General features: G+C 54.3%; 1 protein-coding gene across 1 annotated transcript in view; it reads right to left on the bottom strand.

Annotated features, from left to right (window-relative positions):
- The window catches only part of FAM178B (family with sequence similarity 178 member B), a 122,173-nt gene that overhangs the window by 18,393 nt on the left and 87,616 nt on the right, over nt 1–16,164 (bottom strand). The window contains exons 16-17 of the mRNA XM_023211292.1: nt 8,442–8,529; nt 343–468 (exon numbers count right to left, since the gene is read on the bottom strand). Coding sequence (XP_023067060.1) covers nt 343–468; nt 8,442–8,529 — 214 coding nt within the window. The remainder of the gene's footprint in view (nt 1–342; nt 469–8,441; nt 8,530–16,164) is intronic.

Raw genomic sequence — 16,164 nt, 5'->3', positions numbered from 1 at the left:
ACATGCTCCCATCCCCTCGCTGGCAGCCGGCTCCCGCATCCTCCATAAACCGTGCTGTAAGGCTGACAATCCCAGATCAACAGAAGGCACACCAGCAGCGACAGGCGGACATTTGGCCCCTATGCCTGCACACAGGGCGTCCCCCGCCTGCGGCACGGATAACAGCTCTAATTACAGGTGAGATGCTGAGCACCTCCGCTCAACACAGGGAGGCAGCCTGTTGGTCTCTGCCCTGGCATGGCCCTGGGGTTCTGGAAGGACCCGCAGGCCATGCAATGTGCACAGCCCTGCCTTTCCCTGTTACCTGTGGTGGAGGCAGGCGGGTGCTCGGCGCTCGCTCACCTTGTGGTCCAGCTCGGCATTAGCCTTTGGCTGTTGCTCCTGGGAGGGTGGCAAGGCCACAGAGCCCAGGTACTTCCTGAGAGATGATGGCCTCATGAGGCCCAGGAGCCGGCTGAGCGAGGACAGCTGGGGAGGAGAGAGGAGGCTGTCAGTCACGGACGGTGGTGGCGGAGAGCTCGGGGTGCTCCCAGGACTTGGCCTGGACACCTCAGCTGGTGGCAGTGGGTTAGAGCACTGGCTTCTGACATCCAGGCCCACTCTCCCTTATGAACTGTGGTCTTCCGGATTCTGAGTGTTCTCATCTGTAAAATGGATCACACATACTTCCCAGGAGGCGAGGGGCACTCACACATATCCAGCTCCCCCAACCCCCAGCCACACATTCCCAGCTCCCCCACCCCCACTCACACACAGACCCACACACACACTCATCCCCCCACAGACCTGACACCCACTCACTCACCCTCCCCACACCCACACATACCCAGGCCTCCCACCCACCCACCCACAGACAGACCTACATCCACATCTACTCATCCCCCTCAACAGACCCCACATCCACACCCATCCACCCACCCACATACACACAGACCCCCCCACATATATCCACTCATCCCAAGACCCCCACACTCTCCCACCCCATCCACCCACTCACCCACACGCACACCCACTCACCCACATCCACAGACCCCCCCCACACACCCCCACCCACCCACTCATTTCCCCCCGTAGACTCCCACCCACACCCATCCCCACCCACCCTGCACTGCCGCTCTGCGTCTGTGGGCCCACCCTCCCTTGCATCCCTCTCTTTTGGTTTCACTCTTCTCTGTGGAGGTTTGGAAGAGGAGAGACACCATGAAGAGGAGAGACCATGGTCCATCACCATGAGTGATGACCACCATCATCTTCATCCCACCTGGCCTGTGTCTTCAGCCCCCGCCTTCCACTCCCCTTCCCGCTCTTTTCCTTCCAGGGGATTTTAAAGCAAATACATTGTATCATTTTACCCACAAAGAACTTCTACAGAAAATATAAGGATTTCCCCCCAATCTAATCATAATACCATTTCTTTCCTAACAGAATCGCCGAGAGTTCCTTATCATCATCCAACACCTGTGTTCAGTTTTCTCTGTCTCTAAAATATCCTCCAACCTTGTTCTGTTTGAAGGGAGATTCACCACAAGGCCCACACGCTGCATTCGGTTGACTATGGCACCTCATCTATTAGCCACCCCAGCCCCCATTTAGTTTTTGAACAAACTGGCCCAACCTCTCTGAACAAACAAGCTCTGAATCCCTCTGGAGGGAACGTGACCCGCGTAAGTCCAGGTGTCCACAGTTAGCCACTCCTTCTGGCCCAGTGTATGCACTTGATTTGGGTAGCCTGGGCCTGGGCCCAGCCCCAGCAAGGACTGCCCAGCTGCCCTGAAGCTAATTCTCGTTGTAGCAGAGGCAGGCAGGCTCCCAGCCCTTGGCCTCTGTGAGGCCACAACAGCCCTGGGGGCAGGGCGGGGAGTAAGCGGGAACAGAGCCAAGGTAGTTCAGAGGCACCATCTCTTTAGATGGCACAGGAGCAGGGTGATCATGGGCTAGGGGCTTGAGCCCTGCAGCCCAGCCCCCCTCTTGAGCCTAGCCTGGCTGGCACACCTGGCTTCCTCCGGTGACTCACCCACCACCTGCTCAGCACATCAGCCGGCTATGGGCTGAGACAGCCCACAAGAGCAGCTGGGCTGGGGGCTGGGGGCTAGGAGTCAGGCTCAGGGCCTCAGCTTCTGGAAGGTGGCCAGGGCTTCTCAGCCTGGCATCTGATCCCTTTGGGAGGGGAGAGGAAGGTTCTGGGCAAAGAGAGGCACCATCTGGGGCTTCACCCAAACCATAGCTGTGCCGCCTTACTCAGGCTTCACAAGTCAAGATAGTTTCCAAAACAGCCCTGCCCACTCAGGGCTCACAGCTGTGCAAGCACAGGGTCAGGCTCTGCAGTCCACACCCCCAGCGTGGCCTTGGGGCAGGCCTCGCCCGGCCGGGACCCTCCCTGCTACGGGAGGCCTGGCTAGGGCTGGGCAGGGGCGCAGGGACAGCACTCTTGCGGTGCTTGCTCTGGTGTTTTTCCTCTCACTCATGAAAACAGCTTGGCTGTGCTCAGCGCAGCAAGCTGCTGCCCCTGCGATCTGCCTGCGCCGTTGTGCCTTCCGATTGTTTATTCCCTTTTGTTTCCATCTCTGGATGCTCCAGCCGGTCTCTCTCCCACACACAAACCCCTCTCCAGGATAAGGGCTTGTTTGGGCCTTGCGGGAACCTGCGGGGATGGGTCAGATCAGAACCCTCCCTATCTCAACCTCAAAGCTGGCAGCTGGCTCTGCAAACACTCAGCCGCTTAGGGCAGACACCGAGAGCGAGAAGCAGGGATCTCTCAGGAAGACAGGCCTTCACCAGCCTTCTCAGAGGCAGGGAAGATGCGGTGGAAGCTGATTTCCGGAGAAGCAACTGGCCACACAGTATGTTGCTCCTGGGTGCAAATCCTGGCTTCCTCCTCACCTAGGACAGGAAGCCAGGATCTTAAGTGTCTGCAAAGACCCAACGACCTGCCTGCTGCTCCCTGGAGCTGGTGTCCTGCCTGGGCCTTCTGACCAGACACAGCACCCGCCTCTCTCCCTTCCAGCTGTTGCTCCACACCCACCTTCTCAGTAAGGCCCGCCTGCCCAAGTTCCTGCCTGCCTGCCTGCCTGTCTGTCTGTCTATCCATCCATCCATCTATCAATCATCTACCTACCTACCTAGACAGAGTCTTGCTCTGTCAGCCAGGCTGGAGTGCAGTGGCGCAATCTCTGCTCTCTGTGCTCAAGCAATTCTCCTGCCTCAGCCTCTTGAGTAGCTGGGATTACAGGTGGCCACCACCATGCCCAGCTAATTTTTGTAGTTTTAGTAGAGACAGGGTTTCCCCATGTTGGCCAGGCTGGTCTCAAACTCCTGACCTCAAGTAATCCACCCACTTTGGCCTCCCAAAGCGCTGGTATTACAGGAGTGAGTCTCAGCGCCTTGCCCCTTTGCAATTTACTTGCTTTTTATCACCTATTCTCCCTCCCTCCCCGGAATGTAAGCTCTCTGAGGGCAGTTTTTTCACTGCAAAGTCCCCAGAACCTAGAACCATGCCTGGCACATGGTACACGTCTAGTATTTGTCAAAGGAACGAACAAATGAATAGATGAACAGTCGAGACTGCAGCTAACATTTTCTGAGTAGATGCAAACATTTATCCCCCTTGATTTGAGCCACTTGAAGCCCATGTTTCCCAAACCCCAAACTGGAAGACATACTTTGACAAGAGGTTTACTGTGTTGCAAGAAGTGCCCCAGGATAAGAAGCAAACTCCTGATTTCCTCCCCAAACCTGCTCCACCTGCATCTTGCCTAGAGTAGGCAAAGGGCGTCTCCATCCTGCCTGTTGCACAGACCTGGAGTCCTTGTCTCTGTTCTCTTGCATTGCACATCCCACTGTCTGTACTGGGGAAACGCACCTGGAATCTGACCACTTCTCACCGCCCACACTGCTACTTCCCCAGGCCAAACCACTGTCATCTCTTGCCAGGATTACTGCTATCACCTGCTTCCTCTCCACTCCCAGTAGTCCCTTCTCAACACAGCAGCCAGAGTAATTTTTAAATATTTTATAAATCAGATTTTGTTGCTTCTCTGCCCAAAACCTTGCAGGGGCTCCCCACTTCTGTGTAAGAGTCAAAACCCTCACTGTAGCCTTGAGGCTCTGGCTAACTGAACCTCCACTTGCCTGTGTGACCTCAATGCTGTCAGTCCTGTCCTTTAAGTTCAGATCTCCAACATGTGCTTCTGCTCCTGCTCTATGGGACCTCCATTGCAGCTTGTGGGAGATACAGAGCCCAGCAACTTGGCCATCAGCGACTCCTGCCCAGCAGTGCCCTGCAAATTGCTGTGCCCAGATCCAGCCCCAGGTCCTCTGCTTTTTTTTTTTTTTTTTTTTTCTTTTTTTGAGACGGAGTCTCGCTCTGTCGCCCAGGCTGGAGTGCAGTGGCCAGATCTCAGCTCACTGCAAGCTCCGGCACTTCACCATGAAGTACCGGGTGTGGTCCAGGATGTCTAGAGGCAAGGAGAGAGCTGGACAGGCTCAGGCGGTGCCCTGCAGTGGTCAAGGGCAGGACTTTAATCCCAGCTCTAGGCCGGGTACGGTGGCTCATGCCTGTAATCTCAGCACTTTGGGAGGCTGAGGCAGGAGGATTGCTTGAGCCCAGGAGTTTGTGACCACCCTGGACAACATGGTGAAACCATGCCTCTATAAAAAACACAAAAATTCACCAGGTGTGGTGGTGCACACCCGTAGTCCCAGCTACTCGGGAGGCTGAGGTGGGAAGGCCACTGAGCCAGGGAGGTTGAGGCTGCAGTGAGTCGTGATCAAACCACTTCACTCCAGCCTGGGAAAGTGAGACCCTGCCTCAAAAATAAAATAATCCCAGCTGTACCACTTCCCTGTTGGGTGACCCTGAAAAGTTTCGCTCTCTGTAAAATATGGATGACAGTAAGTCTGAAGGCCTTGGGCTGCTAGGAGGGGTGAGTGCCGAGGACAGCAGCCAGGACACAGCTGTGCTGTGCACATGGGAGTTGCCACTATTGCGGGTTGAGGGTGACAGGTGGAAAGGAAGAAGAGGCCCAGACACAGCCAGAGCTGTGTGCAGAGAGCAGGCAGGGCCTGTGAGGAGGGCGAAAGAGAACACACGGCACTAGTAAGCCCCGTGGAGGAGACGTTGGGAAAGGGGCATGTGGGCTGAGTGGGCGGCTGTGGGGACGAGGTGGCCCTTTGAAGGCGTGTTTCAGGAAGGTCTGACAGGCCAGACTGGAAAGGGGAGTGCCTGGCAGCCTGAAGACCTGGGAGGAGGCTGTGAGCAGCCCTGGGCTTGCAGTAGAGACAGAGAGGGAGCTCCAGGAAGGCCATGGGCAGGCCCCTGCCGATCCTTCCTATCCCTCCGGTTGCCATGAATCTCACTCCCTTTCTCCTTTTTGCAGTACAAGCACTGACTCAGCCTCCAAGACCTGGCTCAGGGCATCTTCTCTAGCAGCCGCCGTACTGTGCCTGGGCAGAGTTAGTCACCGCGGCCGTGGCTGACTTGCTCACCCCTCTCTTCTGAGGTCATCTGGTGCTGTCTCCCCAGTGCCAGTACCTGGCACAGAGCCTGGCACTCAGGTTGCTCAGCTAGTGTCTAACAAACACACGGGTGCATGGTGGGCACACACAGCGAGTGGGCTCGACCTGGCTTGGCCCTGACAGGCTGCAAGACCCTGGCCCGTGGGGAGCCTGGGAGACCTGCCGGGCCAGGATCTCTCAAGGGGGGGCAGCGCCACTCCATGTATCTTTTTTCTTTTAAAATACAAAACAAAACAGGGTCTTGCTTTGTCGCCCAGGCTGGAGTGCAGTGGAACCATCATGGCTCACTGTGGCCTTGACCTCCAGAGCTCAAGCCATCTCCCCACCTCAGCATCCCTGCCCCAAGTAGCTGGAACTAGAGGCACATGCCACCATGTCCAGCTAATTATTTTACTTCTTGTAAAGAACTCCTGGGCTCAAGTGATCTTCCTACCTCAGCCTCTGAAAGTGCTGAGATTACAGGCGTGAGTCACTGCCTCCCGCGCCCCCAATCCTCACTTTTTTTTTTTTTTTCTTTTAGCGAAGGTGTCTGGCTCTGTTGCCCAGGCTGCAGTGCAGTGGTGTGATTATAGCTCACTGTAGCCTCCAACTCCTGGGCCCAACAACCGTCAGCCCTTCCTCCATGACACTTCCCCGCTGCCACTCTGACCTCCACCAGGAAGGCAGCCCCACCAAGCTTTCCTCACTCTATGCACGGCTGCTGGCCAACAAAAAACAAAACGAAGCAAAATGCCAAGCCTCTAACTGGCTCGCATTCTCTCTCTCCGGCCACCTGTCTTGCGCCCCCTCTGGCCTCCACTCTGTGCTGGACCTGTCCCTCAGTCTGCGTCCCAAAGTCCTCCCAAGCACCCCATCTCGGGCGCCCCCTGCCTCTAACTGCTGGTTGTTCCCAGCCACACCGCTGCGTCCCTCTGTTCTTCCTTCCTCACAGAGACCATCTGTGAAGTGACCTCAGTGCCGGTCACCTCCTCACTGCCCCTCCCAAGGTCTCAACCTGGGGCACATTCTCCCAGGCACCCCGACAACCCACCTGGGTGCCCGTCCCTTCCACAAGCATGCACTGCCTTCCCGGGGTGTGCCAGGCACTGCCAGGTGCCGAGGGGCAGCAGGGGGCAGAAACGATGTGTTCCCTGTTCTTCAGGGGCTTACGTTCTGCTTGGGGGTAGGGGGTGGAAAACACAGATGCTGAGCGAACAGGAAAAATCAGGGGGTGGCCCCCAGGAGTGACTTAGGACACGATGAAAGCCAGTGCTGGGGCGCTCTGGGTCGGGTGGTCAGGAAGGCCCCTTGCAGAGATGACATTTCAGTTGGAGTGGGAATGACAAGAAGCTCCAGCCCGACTAAGGCCTAGGGGAAGCGTTCAAGGCAAAGAGGGTATCTGAGGCAAAAGCCGGGGCACAAGCCAGGCCGAGGCCGCTCAGACAACCCAACCCCACCGGTCACTTCTCTGAACTCCCTCCTTGCAGTCACAGCACCTGGGACGTGCTGGAACATTGTCTCAGCCCTCTGGGCCAGGCGTTACGCTGCCTGAGTGGCTGGAGATGCACAGACTCTAGCCAGAGTACACCTAGTGTGGCTGAGCTGGAAGGGTCAGCTGTACCTAGTAGCTGTTCTTCCAGGATTCTAGGAAGATTACTGGGGAGGTGCGGGCACGCTCAACCTCCCTTCCATCCATGCTTGGGCTGCCAGTGACCCCTTCATCACCTCGTCATGTCCTCTGAGCTGTCAGGAGGCTGCAGTCAGAGCTTTCTGGAGAGAAGAGGAACAGGACACGAAGGCCGAACTCTTTTTTTTTTTTTTTTGAGACGGCGTCTTGCCCTGTTGCCCAGGCTGGAGTGCAGTGGTGTGATCTTGGCTCACCGCAACCTCTGCCTCCCGGGTTCAAGCAGTTCTCCTGCCTCAGCCTCCCAAGTAGCTGGGATTACAGGTGCCCACCACCATGCCTGGCTAATTTTTTGTATTTTTAGTAGAGATGGGGTTTCACCATGTTGGCCAGGCTGGTCTTGAACTCCTGACCTCAAGTGATCCACCGGCCTTGGCCTCCCAACGTGCTGGGATTACAGGCATGAGCCACCGCGCCCAGCTCAGAAGGCCAACCTCTTAATGCCCTTGCTGCCCTACCAATGCCTCACACTGGGGACTAGGAGGGGACACCAGAGGGAGTAGTTTTAATTTAATAGTATTTGTTTTCATCTTTACAAATAGTATTTGTTTTCATGCTTTACTATAAAAAATAACAACAAAAAAACGGGCTGGGGACATTGTCGGGGGGCTGTGTTTAACAAGTGTAGGGTTTCAGTTTGGGAAGATGAAAGTTCTGGAGATGGATGGTGGTGATGGCTGCACAACTATGTGAAGGCACTTAAGGCCCCTGAATTGTACACTTGGAAATGGTTGAAACGCTACGCTTAAGAATGGTTAAGATGATTACAAAGAAAATTAAATAAATGAATTTAATTCATTTATTTGAATTAAATGCTCGCTGCAACCTCCGCCTCCTGGGTTCAAGGAATTCGCTGCCTCAGCCTCCCGAGTAGCTGAGATTACAGGTACCCGCCACCACGCCCAGCTAATTTTCGTATTTTTAGTAGAGACATGGGTTTCACCATATTGGCCAGGCTAGTCTCGAACTCCTGATCTCAGGCGATCCTGCCCGCCTCAGCCTCCCAAAGTGCTGGGATTATAGGCGTGAACCACCACACCCAACCTTTACTACAATTGTAAGAAAAGACAGGCTCTCAGCTCACTGTTCTGTCCTCACCGCCTAGCACATGGCTGGCACGCAAGTGGTAAGTCTTGATGAAGGAACATGAGTAGAGAGTTCAGATCCAGCTTAGGTCTCGGGCCTGATGTTCCTGGCCTTTGGGGAAAGGCTCCAGAGCCCGCAGGCCATGGCCTTCCTGCCCAGGCCTGAAGCAAACACTCACCTGGGTCTTCTCTTGCCAGAGAGGGAGTGTCTCCTGCTGGCCCAGCATTCGAGCAATGACCACAAGGCTGAGTTGGCTTCGAAGCCGCCTGGCGGAGAAGAAGCGACAGCTTGAGAGGGGGTGTGCTGGAAATCGGGGAGCCCTAGCAGGGGGCAGGACACCCATGGAGAGGGGAATTTGCAGGAGCCACCCTCCATCTGGGGTACCCACCGTCCATCTGGGGTACCCCAAAGGGCTTTCTCCATTGGCTGATAGCATTATTATGTATTCTAGGAGGAATGAAACGCTCAGGATCAGAAAATTAAATAAGTCCACACAACAACTCAAGTTCCTGGTAATTTCAGAGGCCCACAGAGCATGCAGGGCTTTTCTTAGTTTTTTATCCCCTCTGCTGATACATATCCATGGATCCGTAGAGGCAGGAGTGCTGAACTGCTTTTCAATACACCTCTGCCTCTTCTTTCCTTTGTGGCGCCACCCCTGCAGGGTGGGGGAGGCTGGGTGACTGACTTGGCCTCCGGAGGCCAAACTTCATGGTTTTCTTTTCACCCAGTATCCAATGGGCTTTCCTTTGGGAAATCCATCTCCTGCCAGGCTCCCAGGACAGGCACCTGACCCAGTCACTGAGAGGTGGCCTCGGGCTGTGACGGAACTATCAGCAAAGTGCAGGCGTGTGGGCCTTTCCAGCAGGGTGGCCACTACAGCCGCTGGTGGCCATCCTGCCTCCTAGAGGGAGAACCAGTAAGAGGAAGCCACAGGGAGGCAAAGAGGCTGAGACAGAGCCCTGAGAACGCCGAGAGCTGTGCCTGGAACCCCTGGACCCTGGACCTCTCAGCCCAACCGTGCATGCAGAGACGCTCCCTGGGTGAAGGGGAACTGAGGCAGGAATGGTTTCCTCAAAGCTCCGGTGAGGCTGGGATCACAGACGCACTAATCTAGGGCCTAAAACCCCGGGGCGCTTTTAAACTTTCTTAGGAAAGAGTTAAGAAAGTCAGAGGACTCAGCAAAGCAGCAGACTGTTGGATTTTTCAAAAAGCAGAACAAGCAGCAGCAGCACTGCACCCCAGAAGAGCCGACACGAACGGGGGCCACGCCAGGTGCTGGTGGGGGCGCAGGGTTACGGGCGCTCACACAGCTGGCAGGATACTGATGGGTGCACCACTGCCGAAAACTGGCAAGATCTATTGAAGACGTGTAGATGCCCACCCCATGCCCAGCAATCCTACTCCTAGGCACAAAGGTGCAAAAAAGGAGAGACACTAGAAAGCTAGCAGCAGCAGCAGCAACAGCACAGTGGACAGAGAGATCAGAGTGCATCCATACGGCTCAGTCCTATGGCGGGTTGTGATTATGAATGAACCACAACTACCTCCTACAACATGAATGACCTCCAGTGTGGTAGGAAAGCAGCCTGGCACAAAAAATTTATCTGCATGGTCTCATTTTTTTTTTTTTTTTTTTTTTTTGTTGAGACGGAGTCTCGCTCTATCACCCAAGCTGGAGTGCAGTGGCCGGATCTCAGCTCACTGCAAGCTCCGCCTCCCGGGTTCCCGCCATTCTCCTGCCTCAGCCTCCTGAGTAGCTGGGACTACAGGCGCCCGCCACCTCGCCCGGCTAGATTTTTGTATTTTTTTTTTAGTAGAGACGGGGTTTCACCGTGTTAGCCAGGATGGTCTCGATCTCCTGACCTCGTGATCCGCCTGTCTCGGCCTCCCAAAGTGCTGGGATTACAGGCTTGAGCCACCGCGCCCGGCCTGTTGTTGTTTTTTGAGACAGAGTCTCGCTCTGTTGCCAGGCTGGAGTGCAATGGCATGATCTCGGCTCACTGCAACCTCTGTCTCCCAGGTTCAAGCGATTCTCCTGCCTCAGTCTCCCAAGTAGATGGGACTACAGTCACGCACGCCTCACCATGCCTGGCTAATTTTTTTTTTTTTTTAAGTAGAGACAGGGTTTCGCCACGTCAGCCAGGCTGGTCTTGAGCTCCCGACTTCAGGTGATCCAGTCGCCCTGGCCTCCCAAAGTGCTGGAATTACAGCCATGAGCCACAGTGCTCAGCCAACATGGTCTCATTTATGTAACGTACAAACATGGGCATGCCAGTTACCGTACTCTATGCCTGCAGTCCCTGTTACTCAGGCTGCTGAGGTGGGAGGATTGCTTGAGCCTTGGAGTTCGTGGCTACCTTGGGCAACATAGCAAGACCCCAACTCTTTTATGCCTGGGTTTAAACGATTCTCCTGCTTCAGCCTCCCAAGTAACTGGGATTACAGGCACCCGCCATCACGTCTGGCTAATTTTTGTATTTTCAGTAGAGACAGGTTTCACCATCTTGGCCAGGCTGGTCTTGAACTCCTGATCTCATGATCTACTCACCTCAGCCTCCCAAAGTGCTGGGATTACACGTGACTCCAACTCTTAAAAAAAAACAATGCAAATGGCAAACTTCAGCTGTTGGAAGCTGGATCCTGGTGACCCTGGGGTGGGGATGGGGGGCAGGTTCTGATCATGTTTCATTTCTTGACCTGGGTGCTGGTTTCATGTACATTGGACTTGTGAAAATGCACTGAGCCATACACTTAATTGTCTTTGCTCTATTCTGTTTGTATATTGTAGTTCAATAAAACAATTAAGAAAAAAATTCAGGCCAGGCACAGTGGCTCATGCCTGTAATCCCAACACTTTGGGAGGCCAAGGTGGGTGGATCATTTGAGGTCAGGAGTTCAAGACCAGCTTGGCCAACATGGTGAAACCCCATCTCTACTAAAAATACAAAAATTAGCTGGGCATGGTGGCGGGTGCCTGTAATCCCAGCTACTTGGGAGGCTGAGGCAGGAATACTGCTTGAACCCGGGAGGCGGAGGTTGCGGTGAGCCAAGATTACACTACTGCACTCCAGCCTGGGTGACAGAGCGAGACTCCGTCTCAAAAAAAAAGAAAAAGAAAAAGAAAAAAAAAAGATTCAGCTGGAAGGGAGACAGGATTGCTAGATTTAGCAAATTAAAATATAAAACCCCCGGTTAAGCCGGGTGCGGTGGCTCACGTCTGTAATCCCAGCACTTTGGGAGGCCGAAGTGGGTGGATCAGCTGAGGTTGGGAGTTGAAGACCAGCCTGACCAACATGAAGAAACCTCGTCTCTACTAAAAACACAAAATATGTATACACTATATATACATTTAGTATATTTTATATAGTATAATATATGTAATATATAGTATTTTATATATATACATATACATATATATATTTTTTTGAGACAGAGTTTCACTCTTGTTGCCCAGACTGGCATGCAATGGTGTGATCTTGGCTCACTGCAACCTCCGCCTCCTAGGTTCAAGCGATTCTCCTGCTACTGTGTACTCGCCCAACCCCGCAGCGCCCCTGTGTACTCGCCCAACTCCGCAGCACCCCTGTGTACTCGCCCAACCCCACAGTGCCCCTGTGTACTCACTCAACACCACGGCGCCCCTGTGTACTCACTCAACACTCCCTACTTTCCCCCACACCAGAGCACTGAGGAAAGGCAGTGGCCACCCGGACTGAGCCATAGGACAACAAACAGAAGCCCCTCATTCCCGCCCTGCAGCCCCTGCAACAGACCCCCGTGGGTGCAGGCCACCCCCTGGCCCCACACTGAGAGCCCCAAGCTTCAGTTTCTCCCCCACCCACAGGCCTTCGCCTCCCTGTCAGACACGGCCAGCTTTCCAGCTGTTCAGGAGCCCGGGCAGCAGCTGGGCTGGGAACACAGTGGGAGGCCAACGCCCCCTCTGAGCTGCTCCACAGCGAACTCAAAGCCAGTCAGAAGTCCGCATCTGGGCTTCATTAATCCAAAACCCAAGGCCTGCGCGGGAGCTCGTTTACTCGCAGCGGGCGAGGAGGGCTGGCCCGGTCTGGGGGTGAGGGGAGCAGGTGGGCCGGCAAAGCAGTGCTAGGGGTGGTTCCAGAAGGGAAGAGGCGGGCAGGGTGGGTCAGGATGGGGCTGTTATCCAGAAATGAAGAAAAGCACCAGAAAAAGCACCAAGAGGGTAAATGGAAGAAAATAAACCCACATCTGAGTGGCAAGCCCCCTCACTGTCCCTGCCTGTCCGCTGTCTTTCATCCTCATGGCCCTCCCCACCTTTTAAACCCAGTCCTGCATTCTCAGTTCCCACTGGGACACAGCGGGGGGTTGGGGGGAGGGTAAGACCACTTTTGTATTTTACAGACTGAGAACTTATCCCATGAAGGAGAAAAGGAAAAGCCTCACCCCCACACCACCCAAACTGTGCAGGGTGCAAGCAGAGGTGCCGGCTGTGGGCTTTCCCTCCCACAGAAGAGGCCTGACCCCACTTGGCAAGGCCTCCCTGGAACTCCAACCAGGTTCAGAGGAGGAGGCAGAAGCCATGGGGCCATCCCAGTCACTGTCATATAAGGCAACAGGCTCCAGCCCTGGCGTGCACCAGCCAGGCCAGGCCAGGCCAGACCAGCCTCTGCCCCCGCCTTGTCCCCCTCCACCCACCACGGGCCTCCACAAGACCAGGACACTGGATTAGCACTCAGAGGAGCTGAAGGCACTGAGACATTCAGAAATGACTTTTCCAAACCCGCAGCAGGGTCAGAAGTGGAATGCCGGCGCTCTGCTTCCCTGCCTCTGCAAGCGGCACCCAGGAAGGCAAAGGCACCAACCACGTGGGCCGCTGGGATGTCGGGTGGTGACATAGGCCAGAACAGCCCCTCTGGAGCCCCTTGTCTTCACTCCCTGGGAGGGGAACTGGGCCCTGCCAAGACTGAACTGCCCTAAAAGGCTGTCAGGCACCTGGCCAAAGGCATGAGCTGCCTTTTCCAGTCTCCAGGGCAGCCAAGGAAGCAACAGCAGTGGCCTGTTCCACCGTGGCAATGCTGCCTGACACGCTGCCTCAGGGTGTCCACCTGGCTCGCACCCCGGGCCTCTTGTCCATCAGGCTGCCTGTCAGCCACCCACTCGGCACTCCTTCCCTAGACTCTTCCATTGTGCACTTGTCAGGTGGGAAGAACCAGGGGGTGGGCTTAGAAGCTGGTTGTCCCTCCCGGGGGTCTGCGAGCCCACAGCCACCAGACTGCCTGGTCATCCACAGACCAGTCTGAGCACACACCGTACAGATAGGAGGAGACGGCGGGACACAGTTGGCCACAGACCCAGACGAGTGGACCACCACAGGGCAACATGAGGAATCCGTCTACAACCAGGCACATCGACATGGAGGGGTCCCACAAACCAGGTGTTCAGCCAAGGAAGCCAGACCCACGGGAGAACGCTCTGCATGGTCCCATGTATATAAATGTTTAAAAACAGACAAAATTGGGATAGGCATGGTGGCTCACACCTGTAATCCCAGCACTTTGGGAAACTGAGGCAGGAGGCTCATTTGAGGCCAGGAGTTCGAGGCCATCCTGGGCAACATAGGGAGAACCCATCTCTCAAAAACCATCCAACCAACAAAACAGATAAAATGAATCTATATGATGGAAGCCATGGAAGTGATTACCTCTGCAGGAGGGAATGCCTGGCAGGGGCCCGACAGGACTTCTGGGGAACTGCAGACATTCTGTCCCATGGTCAAGTGGTACACGGATGATCTCTTTTGCAAAGAGTACTAAGTGTCCTCCTACATATAGTCCTTCCATTCATATGTGTTATAAGCAAATTAAAAGGTACACATGGACAATCATAGCAACTTCCATTCTCATCTCCCTTTCTTTGTATGATGATTAAAAATCACAGAACCTCAGGCTTAGAAAACACCTTGAAGTCGCCCAGGCGCGGTGGCTCACGCCTGTAATCCCAGCACTTTGGGAGGCTGAGGCGGGAGGATCACCTGAGGTCAGTTCGAGAGCAGCCTGGCCAGCATGGTTAAACACCGTCTCTACAAAAAACCCAAAAATTAGCCGGGCGTGGTGACGGGCACCTGTAATCTCAGCTACTCGGGAGGCTGAGGCAGAAGAATCACTTGAACCTGGGAAGCAGAGTTGGCAGTGAGCTCAGATTGCTCCACTGCATTCCAGCCTGGGCAACAGATCAAGACTCTGTCTCAAAAAAAAAAAAAAAAAAAAAAAGGAAAAAAGAACACACCTTGAAGTCACCTAACCTAGCTTCTGCATAGTTATCCATTTTAATTCTCTGCCACACCCCCAACAAGTGTTCACTTCAGCAAAGAAAGGGCAGTATCTGCCAAGACAGCCCAAATTCATTTACCGGACTAACCAAAGGAAATTGTTCCCATATTTTGCCCAAACCTGCCCTTCTGGGACTTCCACCCAAAGCTTCTGGATCCCATCCTCCGGGGCCTCCAGGAGGGAGCTCTCCGCCAACCTAAGTCCTCCACGCTTGGAAGAAGTTGCCACACTCCCGTGGCTGCCCCTTCCTGCAGGCGCCACGGCCCCCCCATTCCCACCTTTTGGCATCTTTTTTTGCCATTTTGGTTCGGGTCCTCTGAGGGCCCTGGGGCTTGTCCATGTTCCCTTTCGAGAGAGACACTCGGAGCTGAGGCTGATGCTCATTTTCTTGGCAGACCGACAACACAACGCAGTTAACAGACTGAGCCCAAAGTCGTCTTTTTTCACACGTCTTGCTGTCAAATCCTATTTCCCAGATCCTGTTCTTAATTGTGCAGCTGGGCCTCTCTTTTCAACTCAGTCCATCATTACGGTCGGTTGAGATCTTCTGGGATCTTCAGTCTGCTGTCAGTTGTATTCATGTCATCTCTGAATCTGACCATTGTTCCATTAACAGCCTCATCCAAAACACTGGGCCTGCCCTGGTCAACCTGTGAGTGGAGACTGAACTCGGGGTGGTGACAGGGCCTGCTCTCTGGGGACACTCTGATGGCCAGCACCATCTTTTGATCATGAGCCCACTTCATTCTATCATCGTTGGGCCTGCACTCCATCATGCTGAACCCAGGCTATGACAACAGCCTCTACCAAATGCCCAGGAAACCGACATACAGGCACTGCACAGTCTTCTCTGGAGTATGATTCTGGTTGATCTGTGGAAAAGTGAGGCTTGCCTGGTATGATTTCTTTTTAGGACTCCTAGAAACCAGTGCATCCTTTTCTATGTATGTGCTCCCAAGCCAGAATCCCCTGGGGACTGACGTGGAGGAGCACATCAAGCACCGTCGCCCCCATCTCCTGGAAGCCCTCCGCCTCCAAAAGTCCCCATGGAGCCACAGCCCCATCTGCATGTCTCCCAGCAGCAGGGAGATGACATCCCGCTGGGGAGACAGCCTCCTCTGCACAGTAAGGTCAGTCATGCAGCCTCCCGTTCTCTTAGGCTTTAACCCCCTTCGACGACCAATATTTGATTCCAAATGAAAAACTGTTCTCCTTGACGAAGACGACAGAAGCAAAATAGGAATCACGTAGTGTTGTTCTCTCTCCATCAGGACTAACATTTTACTGTCAGCCCTAAACCACACTCCTTGCTTCAAAAATAACTACACAGAAACTCCTTTTATGGCCTTTGGCATTTCCCAGCAATACTCCCACTGGTCCACACCATGTGTCTGGTTGTCTTACTTTGGTGCCCTTCTTTCCAAACCTGAGACCACGAACAAGCTCCAAGGGGAGCCCCTGCAGCCTTTAATACTTCCCTCCTTTTCCTCACTGGGCTCCTTTGTAATCCATATTCAAAGTTTCAGTGCAAGCTCTCCCAGCCCACTTGAAACATCTCTCTTCTTAGAATCTTTTTTTTTTTTTTTTTTTTTT

The sequence above is a fragment of the Piliocolobus tephrosceles genome, chromosome 15 (assembly GCF_002776525.5).
Source record: "Piliocolobus tephrosceles isolate RC106 chromosome 15, ASM277652v3, whole genome shotgun sequence".
In the NCBI taxonomy this organism is placed as follows: Eukaryota; Metazoa; Chordata; class Mammalia; order Primates; family Cercopithecidae; genus Piliocolobus; species Piliocolobus tephrosceles.
This window is presented reverse-complemented; position numbering and strand designations above follow the sequence as displayed.